The sequence below is a fragment of the Pyxicephalus adspersus genome, chromosome 5, assembly GCF_032062135.1.
Source record: "Pyxicephalus adspersus chromosome 5, UCB_Pads_2.0, whole genome shotgun sequence".
NCBI lineage: Eukaryota > Metazoa > Chordata > Amphibia > Anura > Pyxicephalidae > Pyxicephalus > Pyxicephalus adspersus.
Genome location: NC_092862.1, coordinates 23,047,566 through 23,070,819, shown reverse-complemented (window position 1 = coordinate 23,070,819; position 23,254 = coordinate 23,047,566). Strand labels below are relative to the sequence as shown.

The following is a 23,254-nucleotide window of genomic DNA, read 5'->3' as shown; positions in this document are numbered from 1 at the left end:
TAATGTGCTCATCTCAGAGATCAATGACAATTTTTGTTGCTCTGCTATTCCCCAGAAATGTGTTGCTATAGGGCTCATGGAAAGATCCTTTTATGCTATGTGAAACCTTGGTGTTTTGGATAAAGTACGTTAAGACACAACTGTGTTCTTTATCATTGCAACTGCTGGATTGTTGCCAATGTTTAGGAAAAAAAAAGACAGGCGCCAGCGTTAGTGGCTGCAAAGCATTCATAAAGGTTGTTTTCTCCTGACAAGGCGACCCGTCTGGATTCACCTTTTGATGATTGTGGAGTGGCTCTGGCGTCAGGAGTCGTGAATCCTGATTTGTCTGATTGCCCATGAAATAAGCTACACATCGTCAGCCAGCTGCTTCTTTCAGAGAGTTTTTCTCTCTTATTTACAGAGCTGGAGGCAATGGTGGGGTGTGATGGCAGAATATCATCATCCCTCTTTTGTTAGGAGCCAAATCAACAACTGCAATGATGTAATATTTCATATTTTACATCCTCTGGTACAGCTAACGGGTTCAGATTAATAAGTCGCATTGAACTTGAAATATTGTTATCCAAATTATATAGATTTATGACTGTAGTAGCTTTTGATATTGAATGAACACTCTAGGAAGAATTGAATATTAAAACATTAATGCCAAGCTTTTTTTCACAATAACATTATCTCGTTCAAACCCATCCCCTGTCCTCAATATTAAAAATAAAAATACTTTTTTTATTTAATAATTTTTATACTTTTTATTATTATTTCTTTGGTCCTCCCATTACGGTTTTCCTTGCTTGGGTAAATGTAATTGACACATCAATCTTGCAGTCTTACCATATATGTGATGTAGTCATCTTTGTGCCATAATGTGTCCATCTCAGCTTATGCGACTGGGAGGTTGTACCATTGATGTGTCAATCAGAACCTACCTATGAGGTTTTAAGCAAACAAATGTAGCGGCACTTGATCTAGCTCGTCACATGCGCATTTCACATAAGCAAATGGGCAAATGGTACCCTAAACATAGAGCATAATCAAGATGAGGTTCCAAGTCACTTGCTTTTGTGAAACTTCACCCAAAGATACAACACTTGATTTTGTACTCGCATTGTGTTTTTAGGTTGCTATAGGTGTTCAATATATTCCAGCCAAAACTGAAAATACCTATTTACGGCTAGTGGATGCCTAGAACAAACTTAGCTGCCCTTGTATGCCTCAATTAACTAGAGAATAAGGCTAAGTTACTACTTGCATTGTTTTACCGCTGTGTTTACCAAACATACAACAACATTGCCTCCTCCTATAGCATGTCAAATCAGTTCCACTGGTAACCATTTCTCCTACCCAGTTTTGAGCAGTAAAACCACTTGCCAAAAATGCAAGTCTCAACTTACGCTTGCTCTACAGGGTCTGTTTATAAAATAGGGAATCTAACACCCTGGTGGGAATCATTACCAACACTGTTATTCGGCCCTCCCCTCAGGCACGCTGTCTTGGTGTCACCTTTGACTCGGCCCTCTCATTTACCCCCCATATTCAGAACATTTCCAGGTCCTGTCACTTTCACCTACGCAACATCTCCAAAATCCGCCCCTACCTGTCCCCTGAGACCACCAAACTCCTTGTACATGCTCTTATCATCTCCCGTCTGGACTACTGTAACATCCTTCTCGCTAATATTCCACTAACACGACTCTCTCCTCTACAATCTATCATGAATGCTGCAGCCAGACTCATCCATCCTTCCCTCCACTCCTCCTCCGCTGCATCTCTTCGTAGTTCTCTCCATTGGCTTCCATTTCACCTTAGAATCAAATTTAAGCTCCTATGCTTTGCCTTCAAATCCCTCCACAGTTATTGTCCTACTTACATTTCTGACATGGTTAAAAAATACTCCCCTAGCCGCTCTCTCCGCTCCTCCAATGACCTACTAATGACTTCCTCACTCATAACCTCATCACACGCACGGATACAAGACTTCTCTAGAGCTGCTCCAACTCTCTGGAATGGTCTTCCTCGTCCTATTCGGCTTGCTCCTACTTTCTGCTCATTTAAAAGAGCACTCAAAACCCATTTTTTCAAACTTGCCTACCCGTCTTCTTCTGTCAATTGAAACCACCACTTCTTCCCACCACTACATATCTCCCATCCTATTGTGTGTGAAATTCCCTCACCTACTAGATTCTAAGCTCTTCGGGGCAGGGTCCTCGCCTCCTGTATCACTGTCTGTATTAGTCTGTCATTTGCGATCCCTATTTAATGTACAGCGCTGCGTAATATGTTGTATTATAATAATAATAATAATTTACTGCCATTGAAACACGTGGACCTAGAAGATTCCCAATAGAGCCTATTGAGTTAATATATTCAATAATTAAAAAATGTTTTACATTGTTATAGACATTTAAAGTGCAACTAAACTCAATACTGCCATAGTTCATAATTCATAACTCATTACTTCTGCCATATTCAGCAAGTATGCACATCATATTCAGCAAGTATGCACATCAACAGAGTTACCTTATGCTGTCCCCCTGCAGCTATGACAGGTCCAGGATGGTCCATGGAGACAGCAATCCTCCCCACCATTTGAATGATGTAACCCCTGCACATTCGCAGGCGTTACATAATCCTGGTTGCCACACATAGAGCTGAGCTCTAAGATACACAACACATGCGCCATGTAGTTTAGAGCTGAAACAAAAAGGCACCAGGAGCCAGGAAGTTAGTTATGTTGAAGAGACATTGGGCATAATTTAATAAAACTCTCCAAGGTTGGAGAGGATACACTTTCATCAGTGAAGCAGGGTGATCCAGAAAACCTGGAATGGATATAGTCCAGGGTTAAAAACATCTGCTAATACATAGCAAATGAGTTTTAGGAAATCGATTCCAAGTTTGTTGGATCACCCAGCTTCACTGATGAAAGTGTATCCTCTCCAGCCATGGAGAGCTTCAATAAATCAGACACATTGCATGTCTCTTTTGTCAAATAGTACTACCTCCTGATGTGTTTTCCTAATTCTCTCACGTTAGGTCAGCTTTTAGGCAATTTAATTTAATAAAATGCTCATATTTAATATTGGGCTGACAAAAATACTAAATATTTTTACAATTTTTAAAAGTTTTAATAATTAGTTTATTTTTTTAAATTTTTTATTCTCTTTATTAAACAGGGTTTTTCTTTCTTTGAGCACACTTTTGGCCTTGTCCCTTTCATACATCAAAGTTGATCAATGTGATGAGCTTCTTCACTAACCAAGAATGAGGCACAGTAGCCAAGCAGAAACTTTTCTTTTAATTTGGTGTTTGCATAAAACAGCACCCAGAGCTTGTACAGTCATTTATTTTAAATTGATATCTACATATAATGCATGCAATAATGCAATGCAATACATATAATTTTAGGATGTAGCTTAAGTCCAGTCTAGTGGAAAGCAGGTATGGTTATTTTTCTCTGAAATTATAGTGAATCTATATAATCAATTTAGCAGAGTTCCCCTTTATTGTAAATTTTTTTGTGCAAAATACAAGATTTTGTGCTGCTGCATTTGCTTAGAATTATTATAGGTCACAGGAAAAATAAAATACATCCTTATTTAATAGCTGCTAACCTGGAACTTATGGGTCCAAAATTCAAATTTTTCCTTCCAAATGAGCTGGAGGCAAGAAGAAATGACTCTTCATTGGCATCATTGACTGGTAGTTGATCTATGCTGATGTTTATTTAATAAACCTGGCACAAAGCTAGGCAGTACAGACTGAGAATATGATGAAAAAATGCAAAGGCTTATGACACCCTCAGAGATAGATGTGCAGTAGAATGGCTCTCTACTTAATATTAGAACACAGCCATTCCCTGTATTCCCTTTTAAAACTGGAATATGTTTTTTTCTTGTTTGCCTGTAATCTCCTAGCTTTGGCTTCTTATTCTGTTTTAACATTATATGCATCTTTATTGGGAGAGCAGATAGGATTTGAATCAACTTGTATTATTCACCTGGAACACAAGTATTCTCAGAAACGTAAAGTGGACCTAAACTCCAAATAATACAATGTGCTATATTGTAGGGAACATTAGGAAATTCTAACGATGCCTAAATAGCAGGGCATTGCTAGGATTGTGGAAGACTCAGAGAACCCTTGGGTAATCTAGGTGGAGGAATGGTGGCTATGGCCAAGTTGCCTTAAAGGGGTATATTTACCTAAAAACTGATGAAACTTGATGTATACAAAATGCACATATACTACAATTCTTCATTAGAACGCAAACATGTGCTTTAGTTACTGTGCCACAAAAGTGTAAAATCTAAATTCTTGCGTTATGCTACCTGTTCTGTTGCCTGATTTTGCAGGGGTGGGAGGGGGATTCTGAGAAATAACATTAAAATAGTAAATTTTGTAATGAATTCCTCCTGAAAAATAGCAGTGAATTTCCTTATGTGTGAGCGTGCCTGGACCCTCCTGTACCTTAACTCTTTGCAGTAGGAATAAGGAACTGCTGCCCGCTTTGAGCATTCAGCTCATCTTAAGCTCTGGATTATCTGGTCCTAGTGAGGAGACCATTCTATAGCTAAGATGAGCTGGTAATGCAAAGCAGGTGAGGTGAGCAGCCAGTTTTGAAGTCACACAAATCAGGTCATGAAAGTCAGAGTTTCAGCAAAATGAGGACAATCCAGGTCAACAGCTGAAGTCATATCAGAAATGCAAAGATCTTTGCAATTTGGTTACATTGTTATACATTATGTTCTTAAAGAATTATTTATAACTAGATGCAAAGCCCAGGAGTTGATGGATTCATCTCATGGACTTCCTGTTGGACCATGTTAAAGTCCATAATTACAACTCTATTTCATGGGCCTACCAAGGTAAACCACAACTAATGGTGTTAAAAATGGTGTTGTGGCTGGGGGAAAATTATCTAAAATGGTTTCAAATTACTTTTTTTAACAAAATTCTTTTCATGTTTTATAATGGTGGAGCTTTTTCTAGTAATATAAACTATTTACAATTTTGTCCCAGCTTGTGAAGCTGGGAGGGCTGCCAATACACAAATAAGCCAATCGTCTAAACCAGACACCCAGAATATTTTGTTTTCTGCATACACCCTGTTTTAAAGCTGAACTCCGGAATGATAAAGTAAAATCACTAATTGGTGCGGTTATGTACTAATTAAAAATGTTAATTGTGTTAAAACACGACTATGTTTTTTGTAGTTTTCTTTATTCTTGGAAGCACTTTGACAAGGAAAAGAATGGGAAAAGATTTTGCCAGACAGGTTTTCATACAGTGCACATTTACCAACAGGAGAAAACAGTATAAATCAAGTGATGACTTTATCAGAATGCAGTGCAGTGGGGTCTGGCAGGGGTACCTAGATTCCACAGCTGCTGCAATGGAGGTTATGTATCTGATTGTGTTGTGGAACAGGGGTATCTAGTTCTTTTAACTGATAATTTGGGTACATTTAGCAGATATAACAATTTAGACATACTTTTCTAAAACGTGCATTACTGCTAGCCTGGTGTAAAGTGAATCTGGGAAGGCAGATTCCTTGTAATATATTGCTGCTAAGAGTAGGAAAAAGTCAAACCCCTGGGTCTTATTTTCTTTCAATTCCAGTACTGTAAGTCAAAGCTTATGACAAACAGTCACATCTTACTCTCGATCAGTCTAAAACCAATTAAGCTGCATGGCTCCCTCTCCTATTAATACAGCTCCGCCAGTATCCATATGATAAAGCTCCCACTGCCTGATAAAGACTTCATATACATGCAGGTCATATAGTGCTTGCTTGAACATTTATCCTGATCTGCCTGTTCTCCTCTCTCCTGATGTCTCTCTGTCTCCCACTTGCAGCACTAGACTTTGGATTACCAGGTCGCTTTTGCCAGGTTTCTTCAGTGGCACGGAATCAAAAACCACATAGATCGCACATCACTAAAATTTGTTTGTTTTTTGTTTTAAGTGCTCTTACTATGGCGGAAACCTAACTAGCAGGGAAGACCCATTGATCCAACCTTCAGGGCTATAAGTAGAAGACAAAGATTTTCCAGGGGAGAAGCAACTGCAAGCATTAGGCTGTGTACACACGTGCAATAATAAACGACTACACGATGCATGAACGAGCCCTGTACATACTCTCATACTGCTCTATGGAGAGGGTAGGGGGAGAACAACCGGGGAAGGGGAGGAGGGCTTGTAATCCATTCCAGGTATCTAAAATCAATGCAATGTTGCAATGCACTTTGCCTTTGGGTCATTTGAATGGGTTAACCAATCCAGCACATGGCACACAAATGTATGCTTCATTTTCTAAAGTGCAATGCACAGCCGTATGTTGCTATGTGTTAAGCTGTAGTTCATTGAAAAGGTGCATTTGGGGTTTTCCTAACAATAGATGACAACCCTGCACATGCGTCTCCACATTGGACTAGTATAAATAATTCCAGGAGGTCCCAACGCCATAAAGTTTTTTTTTGTCCTTACTATACTCTGTTTTTTTGCCATATGATCAGTTCAGATGGAAATGACACATAGTTGTGTTCTTTAGGATAAAGACATTACAAGACTCTGCATTGTTATTGCACTGCATTTCCCAAGGACAAAACAGAAAATTAAATCCATCCTTATTTAATATACTTTAGAGTGGGGCAAATTGTTTGTTCCAAAAGAGCCAGAGGCAAAAAAGCAAGATCCCCAGCAATGATGTCTCTGGCACGTCATTGATCTGTGTTGGTGTTTATTAAGTAATTATCTTCACAGAAACGCTGCTTGGAAAATAGAATAAGGTTGACTGGAAAAGAAAGTTACCACACATATGGAAATAACAGGCAAAAGTTAAGTGAGCTGGAAAAAAAAATCCTAAAACAGCAACAGAAAATAAAAAGTTTACCTTATTTGTAGCTACAAAAAAAAATAGGGTCGACGTACGAAAAAAAAAGTACAAATACTGAAGCCTGGCCAGTCCCTCATGCCCATTCCTATTGGTCTGTGAATCATCCAATTATATGGATGGGCAGATAGGACCGACTAATAAAACAAATGAGGACGACCAAGAAGGTACAAGAAGTAGTCTGTATGGTTTAAAGTGATGCAGTAATCTACCCACCTTTAAAAAAGTTACTTGTGCTTTAGGTGCCATTGGACTGTCCTGCAAATTACCACCTGTTTGCAATGCAGTATCTCTGGAGGAGCAACATATGAACTTTAAAACACCATTCACTCTCCTCTACCACAGTATAGGGGTGCTTGTCTGTAATCTACATAGAAAACAGTGAACTGATAATGGTCAAAAAGAGAGCACAAGAAGCTTGAATCACATGGTTTCTTCATAAGAGAAACTTATTTTTTTGGACTTGCCAAACAGATGTAATAAAAACTTTAAATTATGTATTTTACAGACCAACAAGGATCAAAACGGAAGTTTGTTGATTTGATTCTCACACACTTTTGAATGCTTTCTAATCACAACATTAAGGCTAACAGGTCACATTTTGCTTAGAAAAACTCGCTAACCACAAAAGAAGGAAAAGTCGGGTTGCATTGAATGTCTAGTCTTACAAAACCTCAATGGTATCTGAAAACGTCCAACCTGCAAATTAAGCCACTTGCGAATCCTAATAAACAAAATGAATCCATTAGGCAGTCAGAGGTTAATCTAACTTGTTTTATTTACTGCAGGCTTAATTCATTATTATGAAGATCTGAAAGAATATCAAGCTGAAAATCCACATCCCAGTGCATGTGTTTGTTGTAGTGAGAACATCAGTGTAAAGCCAATATTAGCCTTGTTGTGTACATAGAGACCCTTACAGAAGAAATGTACAGTGTCAAAACAAGCCTTTTGCACTCAGTGGCAGCAAGAACAGGGCCTTGATTCAGCTGTCAGGGGACAGGGATGGTTCGTGGATGGAACCAAGCCAGTATAAATGATTGCCAAACCGATAGAATGAGGGGGCATAGTCTGCGAGCAGAACTTCAGTTATGAAACTTTAGCAGGTTAATGCAAATGTTTAGCCTGAGACAAGCCGGCCAGTGTTCATGACTTGTGTGATCTAAGAGGGCAGACCAGCTGGAATCAGCTAGATAAAATGACTCGGCTGCCTTTAATTAATATGGACAAACCATAAAAACGGATGATGGGTCTGAAGATAAGGTCTATTTATTGCCACTTGCCTGTCTCCCATTTGCATTGACTCCACTTAACACTGCTGTGCAGCCTTTTGTATTCTAGCTATGTTCAGCTAAATGATCTTTTTTGTACAAAAGACTCCTGGTAAGAGATGAAAATTACACAAAGTGGTATTTTTTTATTGCTCCTGCTAGATCCATGGGACCCTGGGAAGGTCAATTATCGGGATACCTGCTTATGTTTTGTTAGGTATTACTGCTTAATATGGTAAGTGTTGCAGTGCTCAGCTGCAACTATTTAGCATCAAAAAAATCCACAGATCTTTTCTTATATAGTAAACTTTACCACTTCTACTACTACTCAGATACATTGCAGTACATTGCTTAAACTTCAAACTATCTTTTGATAGGGGTAAAGTCACATGCACATGTTAGATTCGAGACAGACATGCTCATCTGACATGTACACGAGTCCCCTGACGTGGTTCATCAATCCACTGCGATGAATTATGACCGCTGTCCACTCTTATGGAGGAGAGCACAGAGGGGTGACATTCGCTCATCCTCCCCCTACCCTCTTCAGTGAACAGTGCAGTGCTCCACACACGGGAAAAGGCACAAAAGATGTCCATCCTACATCTGCAGGAGGATCTCTTACAGTTTTTTTTTTCATTGTCCTACCCCAGAGGCATACCAAGATAGGGAAGGGCCATTATAAGTGCAGCCTGGTCAGGATGTCCTAGCTGCCTGCATTGGCCACAGCTTTACAGGAGCAACCAGAATAGGGGTAATATGATGATATTGTTGCATCCTGCAACCTCAGGTCAGAATGGTGGCACAGGGCCATGTGAACCTTCTCCAGGCTCTTCCTCAGCTCTGACCCATCATATGGCTAGCCTAAGAAAACCTGGGAGAATGCTCATTTATCTTTCACTTTATACTTTGATCACATAGATCTCATTTATAATAATTTAACAATACGTAGGAGGCGTACTTGGCAGAAAAGTCAAGACTTTCCAAGTAAGCTGATAGAGTTCTGCTTTAAACTTAGATATGCATATGTTAAAGCTTCATACTGACATCCAATGGACACCAAAGGAGGGCTAGTGAGCACCCTGCTGTGCTCTCCTCAATAGGACTGACCAGCAGTGGCTGTAGCGAATTGATAAATGACAAGCAGGAACTGCTTAACACATGCTAGATTTTGCTTGAGACAAACATGACCATTTATCTCAGATGACTATTATCTGATGTGCATCCATAGCTTATTAAGCTTTAGCCACTTACTAGAATGTAGAAAGGTAGTCGTGCCTGGGGGGCAGAAGTCCTTTAAAGTATGGCCTCAAGAAACCTGTAAGGTGAAAACATTTGGTAAGAATTTGTATACCAGAAATCCTGTATACCAGAAATCATTCTTTCCTCCAGCTTCCCGATCCTATATTGAGCAATTTCTGTAATTTACTCCAGTGACACACCTTACCCCAAAAACTGCCCCAGATAACAAGTGAGGACAGATTTGGACTCAAATGATGATACAAACCATAGTAAAGCTCTAAAATAAGCATTAAATGTTTTCACTAAAAAGTGAAAAACATATGATTGGAATAACCCTTTAAAGGTAAGTAAATCCTCAACCTTGAGCAGTAAATGTTAAAGGGCAAAAAGAGGGAGTCTGGCAAACCCAAAGTTAGGCTTTAATATAGATGCGAGGCTTCAATTATTCATTGTGAAAAAATTAAACAGTCCTTCTCCATCCCATCAGAATGAAAGAATGTGCAAAACAAGTTGTCTGACCACAATTGGTTACATTTGGTTAAAATAAAAACATTTGTAGGAGGAGCATGTATTTATTTTTTTCAATAATTATAACGCTAACCTGTACAAAATGTGATTTTGCATAGATTACATCCTGTGTATACAATACAATTGGAGACCTACAAAAAACATTTTCATTCTCAAGGTTAGGAACAGTTACTATATACTGTATTAACGGGAGCATTAACAAAAAGTGGAACTGAAAAATAAAATAAAACACATTTTTAAGCATTGGTGTTGTATATTTGTGAAATGATCTCTAAAAATACAAGGACACTTATTGTAATCACACATCAGTTTATGTGAAATATGTCAATGAAATCCCAACCACAACCAGTCTGTTTTTTAAGTTTTAGCCTTGATAAGGGTAAGTAGAACTTCTCTCTAGTTTTCTTGCTGTGTCCCCTTATTATTGATATTAAACTATATTTATTAAAGCACCAACAATTTACACAGCGCTGTATATTAAATAGGGTTTGAAAATTACAGATATAAAAACCATGACACCGGACGAGGAAAGAACCCTGCCCACAAGAGTTTATCTAGGGAAATACTCCCTTGCTTTCTGTCCTGGTGACTTACCTGTGTATCGGGGTGTAATTATGGTGTCACCAGGACAAGAAATGATGGGAAATCTTCATGGAAGAAAAAAAACACTACACAGAAATTATATAAATGGCAAATTTTTATATAAATGGCAAATTTGTTTATTACAGCAGTTCCCTTAGATCTCTTCATTTTCCTGACCTAATAAAAACCTGAAGATGAGTAAAATGTAATCTGTGCAGATTGAACAATGCATATCAGTAGGGGGTTGCTGCAGCCTGGAATATGCAGTTAGATTTCTTCTACATAAATAGCTGCTAGAGATGATTTCAATACTTTATTTGCTCTTTTTTATAAGAAGCCACATTGTAGACTCTGTTTAAGTTTTTTTTTCTTTCACAGAATCTAAAGGTTGTTTAAAGAAATCAAGTATATCAATAGAAGTGTTTTTACAAAAAAAAAAAAAAAAATAATAATAATAAAAATGTGTTTTTATTGGCAGATTCAATAGCATTTACAATGCAATACATATTTGAAACAACAATATCCCAAACAACAATGAGTCTCATTTCCTAATCTGGTATAATCCACATAGTCTACAAAGAACGCGCCTCACTATCTCTTCCATGATCCCCCGGTAGGAAGCACAGATTTCTATTATCAAATGATTTAACCTCATTATCCTCTTTAACAGCAAATCTTAAAATAGTTCTTTTTTTTTTACTGAAAACCGTGAAACAGGATCTCTGCTAATTTTATGATCTCATGAAGCTCCTTAGTGAAAGTTCTGCCCAAATGGCTTTTACAGGCTTATTAAGAATTACTCCCACCCAGAGACACAGTTTCCGGATGCCTCTGAATCTATTGCCATTCCAAAATGAACATGTCATCCCATCATAAAACAGCTCCAAACATCCACTGCCAGGAACCTTCTACAATATACTGTAAGGTCTCCAACAACGAAGACAGCTTTTCATCAATTATATCCATGTTTATGTGGAACAAAACTCGATTCATCATCCTTCAAAACACATGGTTTTTCATAAACTGATTTGGTAAAAAAAATTGTGAAAACATAACACATGTTTTATATATAACATTTCTTTTATACATTTTATTTTTTAGGTTGTAATTGTCAGTGGTCATCTGGACAGCTGGGATGTTGGGCAAGGAGCCATGGATGATGGTGGTGGAGCCTTTATCTCATGGGAAGCTCTGTCTCTTATTAAGGATCTTGGTAAATATTTATAAATAGTCTGGTCTCCACAGAATATTAGGCTTCATGATGTATTTGCTCAAGTTACTATTACTTTTACTTGTTACTGCTATGAGAATTCTAGATGGTTTGTACATAGGTTATAGTGACACAAGCTGTGGTTTATGCAAAGTTAACCAAGTAAAGGGGAAACAAATTGTACCAATTGAACAACGGGTCGGAGTAAACATGATCGGTGCAGCTATATTCAGATTTATCCATATTTACCCATGATAAAATATGTACCAAATATAACCAAAGATTTGGATGTAATCAACTCCCAATTCAGAATTAGGTTGTGCAGGAACTCTTTTAGGAAGTCACCATTCAATCTGTTTTAATAAAGAATAAAATGGACCCTGGGTATTGTGGAAAGTGAACACCATGGCCCCTTTATGATATAAATACTGAAATCACAAAATAGTTGAGACCCTTTGTTTAAAACATGTATTTTATATGCAAAAACCCTCAATCCCCTAAGATTTAGACTTACAAAAGGCTGACGGTCGTTTGTCAAGAGCAGGTTCTATGCTTGCTTTAACAGTTCCACTTTACTTTCATTCCAATTTGCCAGCTCCTCCAGTAAAAACAGTGGGTTGTCTCCAGATTTTCCACATTACAGCACCGGTGTCCTATGATGTCCATTAAGCAAAATGAAAAATGCAACTCTGGTCACTGGACGACCAAGCAGATCATTATAAGTATAATTCTGGGGTCTGTAGTGCAAATATTTTTTTAAAGGAGGATCCTAAAATTACCCCTAACTTTAAAATAAGGAGTAAAGGCACACCAATCAGGAAAATGATTAGTACAATGATATTGACTAGTAGTAACGTAACCAATCCACCTCCGTTCTACTTAAAGCAGAACTTGTATTTGATTTTTTTTTAGATTTTACACACATATAAGTTTAAGACTATGTAGTTTGGAGGGGAGTGCTCAACACTTTTAAGGCTGATAATATCATTCACTGTCACTGCTGAAATTGGTTAGCATCATTTATTTGACTTTGTAAATCCAAAATCAGATATTGCTGATAATAATCAAAGCTTGGATGCCAAAAGGTCTAGGCTGGAGGCTTAATCCAAATTGTATAAATACTGCTGGCAGAACACAATTCATGTTATGTGATGTTTTCAATCAGCATTCTGAGGCACACATTCCTTAACAGTGTAATGTTATGGTGACATAGAAGGAGGTCATTTTAAGGTACATACGGGGAAAATCATTTGCATGTTTCTTCTATTTTCACTGTAACCTGTGTTTACATTTTCCATATTAGGAATGACATGAATTTTTTAGGTTTTCATAACGAAAATGTATTACTTTAAAGCCATCTGGGACTCAGGAAATTGGCGGATGGAAAGAATTTTGTAGTAATATCCATCTACTATGTGCTTCAAAGGAAAACACCATTAAAATGAAAACAATCACATTTCTCATACTCAGCACAAACTTTCCATATTTGCAGTGTACATTTTAAGTGTACATTTTCCGTGGGAAATTTTCATTTAGAAACCCCACAAATATGTCTGCACTGAATATACAAATATTTGCAAACACCGGTCTAAAGCTAGCTTCTGTGATGCAGACAAATTAATTTACAGGAAATTAATATTTAAAAAAATTTAACTACTAAGCCGTAAGATTATACAAAATAAGCTGCCTTGGGCTGGGGGGGGGGGGGGGACTTCAGAGTCATGGAAGTGCCCTTTGTGGCTCACGATGGTAATGATTGGCAGACTGCTTTTTGTACAGTTAAAGAATTATTTACACCCCTTTTGATAAAAAAAATACTCACCAGCAACCAAGTTCTTCTGTAGAGTTATACTAGTGTATTTGTACTGCAGTTCCATTCACATAAATAACCGTACAGTCCATTGATTTAAATGGACACCATTTTGTGCATACATAGATACTGTTCTAAAGATGTAGGGCATTTGGCATAGGGCATAAATTAACTTTTTTAGACACATATTCTAAGAGTATTAACCTTGCCCTACCCTTTAGGATCCCTATTTGGTCTGTTTTGCTGATGGAGAATTCCCCCTACTTCCTCTCCCCTTAGGTCCCCAGAATGGAAAAAGGTAACAAATTTCCAACGGACCCTTGGATATCATTAAAAACTTGATAAGGGTTCCAATTCTACCCTGTTACATCTCTAGTTAAGAAAATATTTGGTTTGTTGGGCACTTTATTAATAAAACATATAGACATAAAGATTTTTTCCATTTTTGTGATTGTCCTAAAAACATATACTACCTTTTTAAAGCTGGGAAAAGGACTACATTGTAAATGTTTCATAAATCAGGAGTCCTTTTATGTCTTGGGACTTTTGGCTTTTTATCTATATATAAACCATGAAAGTATGTGCTAGCAGTGGGCTTTTCAACATCAAAGATGTGCAAATAATTCCAGAAATACCTTTCCCTGGTTAAAAAGAGTTAAGATAACATACATTAGTGTTATTTCTTTGGAACTAGCTCCGTGGCTGATACTTGGAGTTTATGCAGTACCTTGACCCGAAAAGAGACCAGAACTTTTTCAGACTAACAGAATTTTTCTGATCCCATACAGAGAATCTTAATTCACTGCACATTGTCTTGTTGGCTGACAAAGAGAAGTGATCTTCTGTCCCATGGGCTTGCCTCGCCCATCATATATTTCTTAATAAGCCAGACTGCAGAAAGAATGTGCATAAATACATGTAAAAATGGAATGTGACAGAAGATGAATAGCATCTCTTAGCCCGTGCTGGGACTAAACACCAGAAGACGAGACTTGGAAAGGGGTAAAGGTTCTTTTGCTTATACTATCAGTTATAAATAATTATCTTCACTTTCTTACTGAACTTTGCAGAGACCGTGTCCTAAGTGCGCAAATATAACTACAGCATATGTTGTTACTCCAGGCTCCATTAGTTCAGGTGCCCTCTAGACTGGAAATAATACACCTTGTGAATTTAGAACTGCTTGCAACTAGTTTTTTGGGTATTCAACTTGGAGTCTACCAATGTTTTGAAATTAGGAAAAGTGGAAGTAAGATATCTGACCACATATAAATGCCAAATACTGAAAATATTTTTTAGAATACTCAGACTAACCGTCAATTTAGGACCTTTTTTGCCTCTGTAACACCTAAGTAGTCATAGGTGCTTTGGCATGGAATGCAAAAATTATACACATCAAGAAGTGAGGGTACAATGGTTACAGAGTGTATTACTAAGTCATGTCTTGGAAGAAGGAGCCTAGAAAGGTTACTGGCCATGGTAGTCACTAGTATAGTATGGTGTTGTTCTGGAGTGTCACTGATTTTACTAGTTATGTTGTCTTTGAAAGGATTGAAAAAGCCAACTGAATAAATGAATAGAATTTCCATGTGTCATGTCTTATAAAGAGTTAGTCAATTTAGCACTTTCAACCTCCTAATGTCTTCAAATAGTATTGCATTGTATCTATTGTAGTGCTGGTCATGCTGCGAATCTCCCGGAACAGGCCTATACTTGCAGACTGCTCTTATTATGTATGGCCAGTTCTCTATCCTTAATCACATACATTCACCAGATTTTGGACTTGGAAATGGTCTGGAATAGTGTGGCAGCCACGAAAGTTCTGGATTGACAGAATATAAATATAAATTATGAGATTTTATGGTTATTATTGTGGTTCAACAGAGAGAGTGGAGCTGGGAGCCTAACATTTAGGACCTTTTCAATCTGCAGTGAGTCATAGCATTCTGCCATGGGCTCAACTGCAAACCCAATCTTGGCTTGAGCAGAAGGGCTCAGAAACTATTTTTGGTGACAGGAGATCATGCAGCATCATTCTCAATTCAACAAGTCTCTTTTGGCCATGCTGCTTTTTTTGAAGATTTACACTGTGGCTGCAGCTGCATGCAAATCTGGTTACCCGCTGTGCTGTTTGCTGCTCATGGGCACATAGCAGCAGTTTGTTGTGTGCCCAGAAGCTGCCAGTAATATGGTTTCACACTGCTGGTGTAAAATGGCCCTTTACTTTGAACAACATAAATATTATAAACCCGTGTACTTATAATAAAGTACAGTATATGTATGTTTGGGTCTGGTTATTTGCTCCTTAGACGCAAGCAATGTCCTACAAATAAGTTAAATACCCCATAAGGACCAAGAGTTTGCATGGAGCTGTAATGGGGGAGGGCAGAAAAGTGAATATAAGTTCATACAATAATGCTCATTTACTATGCATGTTTTTGCATGTTTATTCACATGTTCTTGTACACATTAGTTCCACATTTTTTGTATGTTAATAAGGTCCAATCAGTTTATCTTTCGGTGTGCAATAAATAGAACCTATGTGCTACTGCTAGAGCCATGAATGATTTCCAGCTGCAAAAGAAAAACAACGACTTCGGCAGCCATTTTGTTCGGTCATGGTCTGTACAGTTATGGGGAAGCCGGTGCTTTGAAGCAGGAGTGAACTCAGATGTTTTCTATTTACATAAGGAGCATTCATTCATCCCAATATAAGCATTACACAGGAACTGTACTCTGCTACAATTTTATAATCCCTTTCCTGTAAACATCCAGAGTCGTTAGACAGAGGTAGAAGAAACTAAAATGTAAAATGGCATCACAAATGACTGGAAGTAATTGAGCAATGTTTTTCCTTGTTATGTGTAAATCTGATTTGGGTTTATTTACCGTGCAGAAAGGTTACACTGTACAAACAGCAACCTGGAACTGTTTTTAAATAAAATATACCAACGAAGAGAAAAATATTGGCAAAAAGTTTTAACAAATTCAGCAGAACTGGTTAGGGCTGTTGTAAGAAAAACGCTAAATTAAGCAAAAATAAATGTATGTCATCTGCCAAATACATTTTAACTAAGTTTAGACAGCCTTAGTTATCCAGATGCTTCAGCTACAATGTTCTTCTAGATTGTGCTGGTCCCAGGTTCAGATCTCGGCAGGGACACTATCTGCAGGGAGTTTGTAGGTTGTTCCCGTGCTTGCGTGGGTTTCCACCCAGTTAGGGTAAATGACTTTCCCTAAAATTGGTCTTAGACTGTGTTAATGACGTGACAACGGTATGGAAATTAGATTTTGGTCTTTAAGCGCTGCGTATAATAAGTAATAATAATTGTGATCCTGTTTGCAGACTACACTCAGGCTATAATCAGGCCATAAAGCAGCAGCACAATGATTTAAAAACAAAAGAATTTTCCTATCTCCAAACAAAAATTGTGTTATAACTGATATCTAAAAAAAAATCATGTATTAGTTAAACATGAATAAATACACCTAAAATTATGGTGACAAGGAAAAGATTTACAACAATCAAAACAACACTTCCTGTATCAACTACTCATCCATAAGTTCATAGTATAACAATAACCTGGGCTGTTAAAGGTACAAATTGGTAACAATCTATAAAACAAATGTTCAGATAACCAAATAATATTTGGAAATAAAAGTATCTACAAAAATCAATAGTCTACAGCAGAGGTCCCCAACTCTCAGGGCCGCAGACCTGTGCCGGTCTGTAGCCGGTGAATATTGGGGCTGCAGATGACAGGAGCACAGGCAGTGGGAGCACGGGTGGCCCTCCATACACTGCTCTGCAGCTAGTGACAATGTGATGAGCAGCAAGCGTACGTAGCGTAAATCTGTTCCTAATTTGCATTGACAAGAAGGTAGAACAGACACAGCAGTGTGATACCAGTAATCACAATCTTTTGTTATCATAGTGATCATGTAGTCGCAAGCAATTTAGCAACTACAACACTATCCTGAGATAACATCCGAACCTCGGGTGTGTGATCATGCAAGTGCCCAGCACTTCAAAGCTATTATAATTACCAGCAGGCCATTGTACTGTTATTTTTATTAGCAACAGAAGTAGTACTATGTTTTTCTTTATTAGGAAAGGGGTGAGGACTTTCTTTTCAATATTGGAATGGAGGAGCTCAGCTATGAGGAGAGATTAGCTGAACTGAAGAGACGTTTAAGGGGGAATATGATCACCCTGTAAATATATAAATGGTCCATATAAAGAATTGTCTTCCCGATTATTACAAAGAACAAGAAGCCACTCTTTGTGTCTGGAGGAAAAGAAGTTTAAGCTCCGGATAAGGAAGGGATTCTTCACTGTAAGGTCTATGAAAATGTGTAATAAGCTCCCTCAGGAAGTATTTTAGGCAACTTCTATAGATTGCTCCAGGAAAAAGCTAGATGCTTTTCTAGAATATTTTCACAGAATATACCTGGGTATTAAAGCTGATACTGTTGGTCCAGGGAACATCCGATTGCCTCATGGAACCAAGAAGGAATTTTTCCCCTGTTGGAGCAAATTGTTTTTTTTTTGCCTTTCTCTGGATCAACTATGTCCATAGGGTTTTATATCTGGGATATGTCTCCCTTGTTGTTGAACTTGATGGACTTACGTCTTTTTTCAATCTAACTATGTAACTGCTGAACTTTAAAGTGTTTTTTAAACTTGTAGAAGTAAGCTGAGGTGATATCAAATATCTTGTGGTGTCTGCTTTTTGGTAGAGCATTTAAAAGTTTAGTATGCAGTGGGGTTCTCTTTAAATACTCATCGTTTGAGCACTTTTGAGCTATTTGTGATGTTGGAAGATAATGTATTCTTTTTTATTTGACAACTATTGTCAGGATGTGATTTTTCTATAGACAAAGCTCTGCTAGGACTGTTTATCAGCTGCTGAAACTAGGTTTTGCAATGAATATTAGCTGTTCTTAAAGCAGACCTATTATCCAAATAAAAGCATTATGTAAAAGAGTTTCTTTCCCTTTTACATATTTAAACTTTTTTTATAAACTTTTTTTTAATGTTTGGCTGCCACTTCTATCTTTAATGAAATGGCAATGAAATTTAAAAGGTTCTTTCTGTGCATGCCCAAGATTGGGCATTACGTCATCAGGGGGCGTCATTCAAATATAAATGAACCAGTGCACAATCTCACTCATGCTCAAAATGAGCCAGATTAATTAAAGCTCTCCAAGACTGGGAAGATAGATTGTCATGGGAGAACCTAGGTTATCCAGTGAACATGGAATGGATTTCTTAACATTGTTTTGGTATTAGTTTGCCAATATTTTCAATCCTTGATCAGATCCATTTCAGTATGCTGGATTGTCTATGTTCTCCCATGATAGTTTACCTCCTCCAGTCTTGGGGAGTTTTAACAATTCAGGCCTAATAAGTGAAGTTTGTTGTTCATTTGTTTTACATGCATGAGCAATATTTAATGTAGTTCTGTTCTGAGGTTATTTCTCTACATTACAAAACAATGTAACTATACACTTTATCATTAAAGAACTTGTAATCACGTTTTTCCAGTTACTATGGATGGCTAAACTTTCAGATATATTACTCATCCTCCCATTTTCAGGTGTTTGGTTTTTTTTTGTATTGCCGTGTTTATGAGACAATTTTTAATTATATGGAACACAGTAGGCCTAATTTATTAAAGCTCTCCAAGGCTGGAGAAGATACATTTTTATCAGTGAAGCTGGGTGTTTTCTATTTGTTAGCAAATGTTTTGAATCCTGGACCAGATCTATTCCAGGTTTGCTGGATCACCCAGATTCACTGATGAACGTAAATCCTCTCCAGCCTTAGAGAGTTTTAATAAATCAAGACAGTGTTTGAATTTTATATTAGACTGTATGGAAGTCCGTTCTATTGAATCTGTTGCAACTTTGAATTTTCCAGGAACCTTCATAACTCTGGGGGTATGTGCCGTGCCGAGCAAAAGCTTCAATCTATTTTACCACTGTAATGCATTCATATAATCCAGGGGTGTTCATAGCCAATTTTGTTTGGGGGATGGTGCTATATTTTTCTATCTATCCCATTGTATTCATATAATTCTTCACAGTGGCGGACATAGGTAACAGTGGGTCCCTATGTAGAACTGACTTGGACCCTTAGGATGGTTGGGGCCTTCGCTGGCTGAGGAGGGTCCGGGGCCCTCGCACAGCAGCACACTTTGCACCTCCCAATATCCTCCCATTCTTCCAGACAACACAGCAGGGCAGAAAACCTGTATTTCTATTTTTGGCTGGAGTTCATAAACACTATATCCACCCTGTGACTGGACAGTAAAGGGTGAAGCAGTAATTTTGATATACCTAAAATCCTTTTAACTACAATAAACTTAAAGTTCAGTCGGACCGAAGGACTGAATGCTACATAAAAGTGTTATGTAGCTTTGTGCTTGTTTAACATATCTCAAAATCTCTATACACTATGTCTCCCTCCTGACTGTACGAACGAAGACACGAATGAATAAACATATGTATAAATTCTGTATGTGTGAATATAGGGAGGAGAATTATTCCGAAAAACTAGAATCTATTCCTTATAATAAAACTGTGACAGCTTTTGATACAGTAGCTCCCAACACTCAGACCCCCCTGGTCATTGTTGTTCCACAATAACTTGGTGACCATGGTACAACTCATCTCTACATCAGATATCTTGGTAATGTACAGCTCAGGAAACATGTCTGATTTTTATTTCTCTGATCTCCCATGTTTTAATGGCTCTGCAGAGATTAACATCTTGTGTTTTCAGCATCAGGCATTTATTTAATGATTTCTAAGCAAACATTTCAATGTCCCATCAAGTATTACAAGCCCATAATAAAATGTGTAGTTCACAGGGGAACAGCTACATGTGGGTTTGTTTTACTGAAAAGAGTTTTTCTTCCTGTCAAAGCTCTTATTTGTATTGTTCCTGGAAGTGCATAAGTCCATGTGTACATTTTTTTAAGTGGAAACATTTAGAAAGGAATTCCAGGATATACTTTTAAAACAATGAACTCTTAAAACCAATGAAAACATACAATTGAGACTTTTAATTACTCTTTCATCCAGAGCAGCAGGAATGCAAATGAAGAGCTTCTTTGTATCCCGCTTCCTAGCCTGAATCCTTATACTATAATATAATAACAGGAAGGTCTTCTAAAAAGGAACCAGTCATTATTGGTCTAATGCAAAAATATGATCCATATATAAGTATAGATATTGCCTATGGTCATCGGGCAGCTACAGATGATATAACTTGCAAATAAGTCCAGGAGTCCCTGGCACACGCTACTGTTCTCCTTATGCTGAGAATAGAGCTGGGGGAATAGAAAAGATTCACCTCCTTCAAAATACATACATTTTGTTAATTTGCAGCTGGAAATGAAGACACAAAAACAAAGAAATCAGGCTTTGTTTGATTAATGCAAATTATAACATCTCCACGAAAGATTTAAGAGAAAGGATCGCCCCTGTGTCAGAACTTTGTGGAACCATCCTTTACAGCCAGGACACTATCTGCATGGAGTTTGCAGGTTCTCCCTGTGTCTGCGTGGGTTTCCTGCAAAAACATGCAGTTAGGTTAATTGTCTTCCCCCTAAATTGACCTTAGACTATATTAATGACATATGACTATGGTAGGGACATTAGATTGTAAGCTCCTTTGAGGGACAGTTAGTGACATGACGATGGACTTTGTACAGCGCTGCGTAATATGATGGCGCTATATAAATACTGTGTAATAATAATAATAATAATAATAAATAATAATACTTTAAATATGGCCTTGATCTGTTTGGGTATTGCACATGTAGATTGTTTATTATTTGCCCATTCTTCAGAATTGTTTTAGTTGTCAAATTTGATGGTGACCTTGTAAAACAGAAGGAGATGTTAGAGAAGTTAGAAGAGGGAAGAAAACCCCTTTACCTCCCGGTGAGTTTAGTTCTACTTTATTTACAGAGCTGTTGTTATTTTTTCTCAGATAGGAAGACAGTCAAATATATATATGGCCAAAACTTTTTGGAGTGGTGGTTGGATAGTTCCGATCAGAGTTGATTCCAAGTTTATAGTTCGGAGCTTTTCAAATATTCAAACAGAATTCGGAATTTGAGCAATCCAACCTTACGCTACCTGTCATTGGGAGGTATAGTAGACTACCCAAGATCGACAGCTGTCACTGTCCAGCATTTAGATTGAATAATCTGTACCATACTTTTCATTAGGAAAATATTGCAACTCGGAAATCTAGTAGGAATTTATAACTTATATATATATATTTATAACCAATCTCCTACATACTCTCTGCCTGCATACCCTTGCTCTAGTATTAGCTGCGCATGATTATTCTAGACCAGTTTGCTAACAATGCTAATAGGCTAATGAATTACATTTTCTCCTGTTTTTAATATTTTTTTACCTAATTGGTTTTAAATACTTGACATTGTTTATGCCACTACTGCTTAAAGGTAGCAGTGTACATCTGCGAATGAAAGCTTTTTTGGGGGGCTGTATGTGATATAACTGACAAAATCACATAATTAGGAATAATGGTTCTTTTTTTGTGGGATAAATCTGTCTGTGACTGCAAGGATAGAGAGCCACTAACCATTCAATGTGTTGGTTCTTGAAGGGCAGGTTGTTCAGTTCATTCACTTATCCCCAGTACTACAGATTGTGATGGAAGCATTAATATACAAACTACGGGTGAGAAAAGGGTTAAAGAGAAGCCCAAGTGAAACTATGTTAACTTGTACTGCATACCTGGTTTTAAGGATATGTTCTGTAGATGTCATCTGTATACTTGCTTTGCTACTTAGTGAGTTGCTGATTTGGATAAAACACCTGATGTTGACCTGGGACAATCATGTACATAACACTTTAAACGGCGAAGAATAAAGATGACACCCTCAGATCAGGAAACTTTAAATACAAATGAGTCTTTGCAGATTCTTTATTTTTAACCTGAAAAGTTTTTAATGGAGACCCTTAACTGTCTTAGCTGGATTTTTTGTAGCTTGGGTTCTGTGTATTAATAAGAAAAAAAATGCATGAAACTGGAAAAATATTAGTCAACATCTGGCTGACACTCCTTGTCTGAGTTGGATCCTTGTATATTATGACCACAGAGATAGGAACATATGTGTTGATAAATGTGTGTGTGTTTTTGCTGCACTAGAACAGCTGTTCTTATACAAGTCACTCTGATTCCTGTATTGTCTAGCAGACATAGGTATGTCCAGTGCTATATGCACATCTGCTATGCATGATCCCTTGATTAGAAAGGCTCAAAGTCTGATTACATTAATAATTATATTCTGATCCGTCCCTTCACTTAGTTTTTAAGCAAAACTTAAGGAAAGTAAAACATTTTATTATTAACTACTATATTTATCTTTAAAGGGAATGTATAATATTTTTTTTTTTTAGGAATGTGAGAATACAGAAAAGTTTAATTATTAGTAAGTTTAATTATTAGTTTAATTTTGCAATATTGTTTTAGTGTGATATTTTTTTCAATTTTTGTTTTTTTTTTTTATAAAATTTTCCACATTTCCCCATAAAACACAAATGGGAGAATTCTACAGAACAGGAAGGGTTTGCAACAATGTTACAGTATATTTTTAATCAAGTTATCCAGTAGATCGTGTAGAATTCCTATAACTCTGGTGTACAAGAGTCAAAAAAATTGCATTTGAAAG

The 23,254-nt window shown here is 37.4% G+C and overlaps 1 protein-coding gene across 2 annotated transcripts in view; it reads left to right on the top strand.

Moving 5' to 3' along the window:
* CPQ (carboxypeptidase Q) overlaps nucleotides 1–23,254 on the top strand; it is a 247,584-nt gene that overhangs the window by 164,094 nt on the left and 60,236 nt on the right. For both annotated transcript variants that reach the window (XM_072410864.1, XM_072410865.1), the window contains exon 5: nucleotides 11,617–11,728. In XM_072410864.1, coding sequence (XP_072266965.1) covers nucleotides 11,617–11,728 — 112 coding nt within the window. The remainder of the gene's footprint in view (nucleotides 1–11,616; nucleotides 11,729–23,254) is intronic.